General features: G+C 46.6%; 1 protein-coding gene across 1 annotated transcript; it reads left to right on the forward strand.

Annotated features, from left to right (window-relative positions):
• Positions 1–3,379: 3,379 nt before the first annotated feature.
• Positions 3,380–4,414, forward strand: LOC116957141 (olfactory receptor 2M3-like). Its single transcript, XM_032979106.2, has one exon. The coding sequence runs from the start codon at positions 3,380–3,382 to the stop codon at positions 4,412–4,414; it is 1,035 nt and encodes a 344-aa protein (XP_032834997.2).
• The last annotated feature ends 4,897 nt before the right edge of the window (positions 4,415–9,311 follow it).

The following is a 9,311-nucleotide window of genomic DNA, read 5'->3' on the forward strand; positions in this document are numbered from 1 at the left end:
GTTCTTTTAGTCTTACGCTGATGTTACGTCCCGTCTGTCCAATATAGCATCTGCCACATAACCAATTAATCCGATATACACCTTCTGTCGATAATTTAGGTAATGCGTCTTTAGTGCAAGATACTAGTTTTTGGATTTTGTGTACTGTACCAAATCTTACTGTAATGTTTTGCTTTTGCAAAACACGGGCTAATTTGTCTGTTACTCCTGAGATATATGGGATTTTTATTGTTTTCACAATCTGATCGCTTTCAGCAGTATCGCTTTGCGATCGTGATTTGGCATTCAGTGCTCTGTTAATTTGAGCATTATTGTAGCCATTCTGTCGTAGTGCGTCTTTAACGTGTTTGATCTCTCTCACTAGACTCTCACCATCTGACACTGTTTTAGCCCGATGTATGAGCGTCTTGATAAGAGAGGATTTCTGAGCTGGATGATGATATGAATCTGCATTCAGATAGGAATCAGTGTGCGTTTGCTTTCTGTAAACGCTGTGTGTTATTTTACCGTTTAGGCCATGTCCAAGCAAAATATCTAGGAATGGGAGTGTGTTATTCACCTCCATTTCCATGGTGAACTGGATGGCCGGGTTTTGTGCATTAAGATGATTTAGAAAATCATTAAGTGTATCTTTACCATGTGGCCAGACAACCAAAGTGTCATCCACATATCTAAACCAAAAGGATGGTTTTAATGTGCTCAATGCAAGTGCTCTTATTTCAAAGTTTTCCATGTACAAATTTGCTATAGCAGGGGATAAAGGAGAGCCCATTGCTGCTCCTTCCATTTTTTTAAGAAATCCCCTCTCCATAAGAAGTGTTATTTAAACAATGGTCAGCAAGTTATGGGAAATCTTTTGGTAAACCGGTATTCTTTACTATTTATCAAGTAATTTAAATGATTCGTTCACTGGAACCTTAGTGAATAGAGAAATAACATCAAAACTTACCAGAATATCTTCAGGAGTAAGTTTAATATATTTAATCACATTCACAAGATGTTCTGAATTTTTTTTATGAATGAAGATGTCCTACCGATGTAGGGCTGTATTTTTTTATTATATATTTTGCCAATTGATATGTGGCAGAGCCAATTGTACTGACAATGGGTCGTAATGGGATGCCGATTTTATGAATCTTTGGTAGCCCATAGAGTCTAGGTGGTTTTGAGGCCCTTGGCTTAATTTGGTATTGCTCATTTTTAGGGATTAATGAATTTGCAATTATTGCAGTGGTCTTGCGTTCTAAAGTATTTGTTGGATCTCGTTTAATTTTAATGTAGGTACTTTCCTCTAGTAAATTTCTAATTTTATTATCATAATCGGCTCGTGACATCACTACAGTAGTGCGGCCTTTATCAGCTGCTAGGATTTGGATATCCTTATTTACACGCAGCTCTCTTAAGGCTTTTGCCTCGTTAGAGCTAATATTTACTTTTGGAACTTTGCTATTCTCAATTATTTTGGCAACCTCATGTCTAGTCATCTCTGCCTCATTATGTGGAAGGAGTCTAATATATCTCAGGAGTAACTGACAAATTAGCCCGTGTTTTGCAAAAGCAAAACATTACAGTAAGATTTGGTACAGTACACAAAATTCAAAAACTAGTATCTTGCACTAAAGACGCATTACCTAAATTATCGACAGAAGGTGTATATCGGATTAATTGTTTATGTGGCAGATGCTATATTGGACAGACGGGACGTAACATCAGCGTAAGACTAAAAGAACATCAGATAAATATTAAATTATCTCAAACACAACTGTCGGCAGTGGCAGAACATGCTTGTCAACAAGGACACTCAATTGATTTGGATAATGTTGCAGTGTTGTGTAAAACTAATTATTACTGGCAAAGACTAATTAGAGAATCCATTGAAATTGAGATGAATAAAAATAACTTTAATCGCTCTGACAGCTACAGGCTTAGTGCGGCCTGGAAGCGTATTATAAAATAATACACATTACATTTTGACTTAAAGCTTTCGTGACTGCAGTAATTCATGTTCTTGGCTCTTTCGGTGGAGTCGTGTTGGTGGGAAGCAATCAAATAATAAAATATATATATTTGTTGTTTTGTTGTTTCCCTTCAGCGTGGCTTTGCCGAGGGAGCTAAGAATATGAATGCACATTACAATTCCTTATAGGGGAAACACATACTAATTAACGGATTACTAACATAGCATAAAATCACTAACACACATTACAACTAATTACTAATCTACAACTCATTACTAATCATAACCATTGACTGATTACTAATCGATTATATAATTACAATACCCCCCCCTCCACCTCAAATCACTGCACCTGATATGATTTAAATGATGACGTCACCCTGCTGCTCTATTTAAGACCGGAAGCAAGCGAGGGCTTTACGATTCTGGTAAATTGCCGATGATGCTGGATGTATTTACGAGCGAAACGTCGTACTCAAACTGTAAATGTTGTGGATTCACTCTTCAACACACCGGTGGGCTAAAGTAGTGAATTATTTGTCTTTTGTCAACGTGACACTTTTTTTTGCTGATTGGCCGTGCCGGGTGGTGGAGGGTTGCGACACATTTATAAATAACGCGATCTAACTCAAAAACCTTTATTATGAGGAAGGCTAATAATTTACCTTGTTTTATTTACAATTTTACTGTGCAATACAGTATTGTCATTAACAAATACATACAGTATATAGTTTATACAGTACGGTACTGTGAATTGCTCTGTTTTGCAAAATTATAACCATTCTATAAGACTCCTGGGTAGACTAGGCCATTTTCGACTTATGATATTTTTGACTTACGATGGGGTCGTCGTAACGCATCTCCATCGGAAGTCGGGGACTACCTGTAGTCTACACGCATGGTTATAATTGCGGAGAAAACCAATCCACGTGACCACGGGAGAGGGCATGCTAACTCCAAATGCACAGCAGGCATCAGGATCGGGATTGAACCCCCGACCTGCATACGAGGCGAGGTAGATGACATCCCAAAACGGAGAGAGACACACAGACTCCAAATATAAATCATGCATCGTCAGGTTCAGAATAGGCACCCACAACCTTCCACATACCGGGAGATGTAGTTAACATCTCCTTGCCACCGTGGCGCCTTTAAATAAGTTCAAATTGCATTATCGGGGATATAACTCTTTTTCTTTTACTCATGGAGATGTAGTGACATGTTTCTTTCACAGCGGTATCCAGCCGAACGTGCGTCGCCGCTCAACGAACGAACTGAGCACTCTCTCAAACTTAATCCCTCCCCCCCACCCCCACAGTCCCACCCTCGAGTTTTTTGGGAGGAGCAAAGGGGAGAGGAGTCACGTGGGAGGGGACGGCGACAGCAGTGGCCGCCATCTTCCCGCTCGCAGCAAATTACAAAATGGAGGACGGCCCCGGGCCCAACGTCTCCGCACCGCTCCTCGCCGCCGCCGCCGCCGCGACGGACCTCATCCACATCCAGATGGTGTTCCGTGAGCCGCCCACCGTCAGGCGCTCCGTGTTCGCCTTCCTCCTCCTCGTCTACGCCCTCACGCTGGCGGGCAACTCGCTGCTGTGCCTCGCCATCGCCCGCGACCGTCGTCTGCACAAGCCCATGCACCTGCTCGTCGCCGCGCTGGCCGTCACCGACCTGGTGGAGAACACCAACGCGCTGCCGCGCACGATGTACGACCTCGTCGGCGACTCCCCCCGCATCTCGGCGCCCTGGTGCATTGCCAAGATGTTCGCCTACCACGTGTCCTTCCGCGTGCACGGCTACATCCTGGCGGCCATGGCTGCCGACCGCTACCTGGCGGTGTGCCGACCGCTCGCCTACCGCGGCGCGGCATCCAACGCCGTCGCCCTCAGGGCCCTGGCCTTCGCCGTCGCGCTCGCCGCCGCCCAGGGCCTCGGCTACGTCGCCATCGCGGTCAATCTCGACCTGTGCAAGCCGCGCTCGTTGATCACGTCCACGTGCGACTTCCTGGCCCTCAGGGTGCTGTCCTGCAACCACGTCGCCCTCGGGCAGGCGTACACCTACGCCATGTCGGTGGCGGGCATAGCGCTGCCTCTGGGCGCCATCGCGGCTTTCTACGCGCTCGTCCTGCACGAGTGCCGCAAGCCGGCCCTCCGCCGCGGCCGGAACAAGGCCCTGCGCACGTGCGGCACCCACCTCGTGGTGGCGGCCATTTACTTCGGCGCCATCCTCGCGACGTTCGCCAGCGGCGCGGGGGGCGGCACCCCGTCGTCCGCGGCGTCGCCGGAGCTGAGCGTGTCGCTCCAGAGCCTGCAGTTCGTCCTGCCGCCGGTGCTCAACCCCATTGTCTACGGCCTGCGGACGGCCGAGGTGAAGGAGAGCCTTGTGAGGTTCTTGCGAAGCCGGGTTAGGCCTGCGAAGCCTCTCGCCCCTCTGCAGGAAGACACGAGGATCGGGTAGCCCTCTCAGATCCCCGCGGGATGCACGGTACCACGTACACGCGGACGCATAAATAACACCCGACCACCTCGCTGGTGCCGGACGATAACGCCGTGATTGATGTGAGCAACGCCATATGAGGAATGGCCAATTCCAATTGACTTTTCCCCCCATCGCACTTGTAGCCACCACAGCGGCGAATGTTGTCTCTGAATGGGTGCAAGGGGCTGGTAACCCCTCGTCCTTCAATTAAAATACCACAAAAGCACGTGTAAAAAATCTAACTAAGCTTGTCCCGGTGGCCGCGGGGGGGGGGGGGACAGGCGTCTAAGACGTTACCTGGGCATACTCCATTTGGCTGAGTCAGGAGACTCATCTCATACCCTCGGGATTGCTCCAGAAATGGCAAAACAATTACTGCATTTGGCCATGTTGAATGTTCAAACGCTCACTGCGCAGGAAAGCTGCCACTCCTCTGTCGGGAACTGGACCGGTACCACCTGGATCTCTGCGGCTTTCATTAGGTACGGTGGACTGGATCTGGCTCCATTCACCATGGGGGGTGGACAGTCCTCAACTTGGGCAGGAGAATGCCAAACAACAGGGAGTGGCTCTTCTTCTGAACAAAAAACATGAAGGGGGCATGGGAGCGTGGAGGTGATGTTTGGGAAGCTGTAAGCCCCAGGCTACTGTGGGCTCACCTTCCTATCAACAGAAGGTGAGGGATGGTGGCGGTTGCTTACGTCCCTACAGAAGGAGGAATGCAGGCAAGGCCGATGTGTCCGACGCCTTCTATGACACTCTTTGGTTCTCTCAGTAAAGTCACGTAGGTATAAAGTAACAATAAATCGCGACGTTTCGATCGCAACACAGGCGGTCGTCCTCAGGCAGAAAAAAATATAATCCAGCAGTGGAACTGTTTAACAAGTGAGAGAGCTGTTGCAACAAGGAGGTTATATACGTGCTAAGGAAAGGTGGCATTTGTGTGCAGACTGCACTATATTACTTCATAATAACAGTGTTTAAGAAGGTGGACTGCACAGATTGTAACAATTCTGCTGGGAAAGGTCCTGGCAAAGATCATTCAACATTTTCTTGCCAGGCACGCTGAGGAGAGGCTTGCGGAGGCCCAATGGTTTTACCCAGTGCGGTCCTGCACAGATGCCATATTTTCCGTCAGTTTGCTACAGCAGAGGTGTAGGGAATGCCGAAAGGACCTACGTCTCTGCTTTATTGACCTGGCCAAGGCCTGTGAAACTATCGAAAGGACTGGGCTCTGGGGTTTTCTCCATGCTTTCGGAGTTCCTGATTTTCTGCTAACAATATTTAAGGACCTTTATGATGGTGGGCAGGTCCGGGTAAAGATGCGTGGCCAGGAGTTGGAGCCATTCCCTGTTCACCTTGGGGTTCGACATGGATGTCCTCTGGCTCCCACATTATTTAACATCTTTTTTGACCACGTAGTTGGAGAAGCCTTCTATCCCTGTACTGGAGGAATCTCCATCTGGTACAGATACAATAGGAGTCTGATAGATGCCCGTGTGCGGTCATGGGATGGCTCTCTATTGGTAAACCATGTTTTGTATGCCGATGATCTGGTGATTGCTGCTTACTCAGAGGAAGAGTTGGAGGCGCTGCTGCTTATCATCAATCCCTCCAAAACTCAGCACCTGCCTGGGTATTGTGTGCCATCAAACACTCCACCTCCTCAGTTCCCCATTGGTTGTGGGGCAGTTGTGGAGAGAGTGGAGAGTTTTCCATACCTGGGCAGTGTGATTAAGACAGGCTCTGGTTTGAAAGTAGAATTCTTACTCCGAATCAGTCTAGTGGCATTATATTTTCATCGGCTGGATTACCCTGGGCGGAAGCTACCTGATCTGTCACTCCACTCAAAGCTTCGGGTCTTCTCGGCAATCATCATCTCATCCCTTCTCTACGCTTGCAAAACGTGGACCGCCCTAACGGAACATCTTCGGCAGTAAGAAACATTCAGGCTGGCCTGCCTACAACCCTTGCTGGGTTTATCCAGGCTGGGTTATGGGAGGAGCTAATAAATCAATTGAAAGATTCGGACAAAGTCACATCGGTGAGCTCTTCCGGCAGGCAAGGCTGCGTTGCCTGCCTCATGTAGACCGCATGCCCAGCCAACGCATGCCGAAACAGCTTTTTGCTCGGACATATAAAAGGGGGCGATCCAGGGCGCCGGCTACGTCGCCGTGGTCGCGCGCCTCCGCTCCTGCCGGGCGCGCGTCGTGCCTCGTCCACGTGCGACTTCTCGGCCGTGCGCCGACTCATGTGCGGCGAGGTGGGCTACGAGGCGCCCGTCGTCTACGCCAACATCCTCCTGGGCACCGCGCCGCCGCTGGGCGCCGTCGCGGCCTCCTACGCGCTCATCCTCCGCGAGTGCCGCGGGCAGCGGCTCCCCGGCGGGCGCCGGAGGGCGCTGAGCACGTGCGTCACGCACCTGCTCCTCGTGCTCGTATACTTCACGTCGATCTTCTTCTTCACATTCGCCACGGGCCTCAGGCTGGGCGCGGCCACGTCCGGCGAGGGGGTGACCGCCCTCCAGACCGTCCAGTTCATCCTGCCGCCCGCGCTGAACCCAGTCATCTACGGGCTCAGGACGGCGGAGGTCAGGCGAGGGCTGGCGAGGTTGTTGCCAAGTAAAATATGGCCCAGCAGTTAGGGGCGGGGGGGGGCAATGGTGGTTTGTTGTTTTATTGTTGTTGTTGTGCAGACTTCCGCCCTCCCCATCAACGTAAAAAATATTAAATGAAACATCGCTTCCTGTTGGTAGGCTCGATGTGAATCACACCAAAGGTTGAGAGGGTTTGTCCGAGCTGGCCACTGACCTTCAGTGTGGCCTGTGTAGAGCACCCATTGGAAATCCGCTTGTGAGTGATTTGAGAGTCGGTGAATTTCAGAGAAACGATGACTATAATAATAGTGTTTAGAACAGTGGTTCTTAACCTGGCGTCGTGTAGTGTAGTAGATAGTAGTGGGTAGTGTCTAGTCGTCTAAAGTGTAGTATATGGCATAGTGTGAATCGTAGTGTAGTGTATAGTAGTGTATTAGACTGTATTGTAGTGTATAGTCGTGTATAGTGTAATGTATAGTCTAGTGTAGTGTACAGTAGTGTATAGTGTAGAGTATAGTCGTGGGGAGTGTATAGTAGCGTATAGTGTAGTGTATGGGAGTGTAAAGCGTAATGCATAACAGTGTACAGTGGAGTATATAGTGCAGTGTAGAGTGGAGTGCGTAGTGTTGTTGTAAAGTAGTGTATAGTGTAGTTTATAGTGTAGTGGTTCTTAACCTGGGATGGGGGTCGATGCGAGACATTGCCTGATTTGTTTAGAAAGTAAATAATTGACAACACAAATTAAGCATGGGGCACGTAAGTTACAATTCATTTTGTTTCATATTCTATTTTTATTTCTGTAAAGTCAAGATAGAAAACAATAATGATAACAATAAAATAATACAAATACAAGTGAAAAGAAAGTGAATAAAAAAGATAATTAATTGATATTTTTATTCACTTTATTTATTTATTTTATTGTTATTTTTTCTTACTACGTCACTTTGCCGAAAGAACCACAGAATATGAATTCCTGCAGTCCCGAAAGTTTTAAGTCAAAATGTATTTTGTTTCATCAATGTCCGTGTTTATTAACATGATAGTTTTTTTGTGTGTTACTATTGAGAACCAAATGGGTGCAAGGCTGCAAGTGAAGGTTAAGAACCACTGGGTTAGAAGTTAGAAAGTTCTTACCTTGATTCTTAGCAATTCCTCGCTTCTTCTTTGGTTCTTTCGGTAAAGTCACGTAGAATGAGAATAAAATAATAAATTGATAAAATTAAATAACACAATAATATTCTCACGACGTTTCGGCCACAACACAAGCGGCCTTCATCAGGTGAAGGGACGAGACTGTCTGGAGGACAGCGCTGGAGTGAAAAAGCCACGTTCAGATCACGACCTTTAAGCTGTGTGAGAAGAAACAAAGCGCCATGACAAAGGAATTAGCATAGAATTTAGCATTGAAATGGCTGAGTGATTAGCTTGTGACTGGTCACAGAAATGGCTTTGTTAAAGTTAAAGCATACACATCCGCATAGGCACCCCTTGACAAAGGAATTAGCATAGAATTTAGCATTGAAATAGCTAAGTTAAAGCATACACATCCGCAGAGGCACCCCTTGACAAAGGAATTAGCATAGAATTTAGCATTGAAATAGCTGAGTGATTAGCTTGTAACTGGTCACAGAAATAGCTATGTTAAAGTCAGAGCATACACATTCACAGAGGCACCTAGTACAAATCAAACAGGAGAATTTAGCAATGAAATAACTGAGTGATTAGCTTGTGACTGGTCACAGAAATGGCTATGTTGAAGTTAAGGCCTACACATCTGAGCTATTCACAGTAACTGGGTATACACTACAATATATGATGAATACTACATAGTGAACTAATAAAAAAAAACTAAAATATAAATTACCTCAGTGTTAGCAAAAAACTCTATATATTCTCCAATCAGCTAAGCTACCAACAATAAGTCGTTATATATCACAATGCTATATGGCGAAAAAATGGGTGGATTCTTACCCTCAACTTTAGCAACACGGATAGCTACGGGTCCCGTTCAGACGGAGGAGTTCATCCATGGTCGGAACAGAGGAGGGGGAGAGAGACAGCTGCGAGGCGCTGTTATACTCCATGTTGTAAACCATACCATTAACCGTGGTGTGAGAGGTATTAAGAGTCAATGCCAGCGAAAGAGCTGCGGTCTGAAGGTCATCGTAAAATACAATTAATTAAGAACGGAAATGGTTTAAAACATCTTTCCAATGGTTACTAAGAGAATATTATTGTGTTATTTTATTTGATCAATTTATTAACTTTATTCTCATTCTA

The sequence above is a fragment of the Petromyzon marinus genome, chromosome 70 (assembly GCF_048934315.1).
Source record: "Petromyzon marinus isolate PM22_M1 ecotype Great Lakes invasive population chromosome 70, UKy_Petmar_22M1.pri1.0, whole genome shotgun sequence".
Taxonomy (NCBI): Eukaryota; Metazoa; Chordata; class Hyperoartia; order Petromyzontiformes; family Petromyzontidae; genus Petromyzon; species Petromyzon marinus.

Bases quoted from the DNA above. Each gene is read 5' to 3' on its own strand.
- LOC116957141 (XM_032979106.2), top strand. From the start codon at position 3,380: ATGGAGGACGGCCCCGGGCCCAACGTCTCCGCACCGCTCCTCGCCGCC.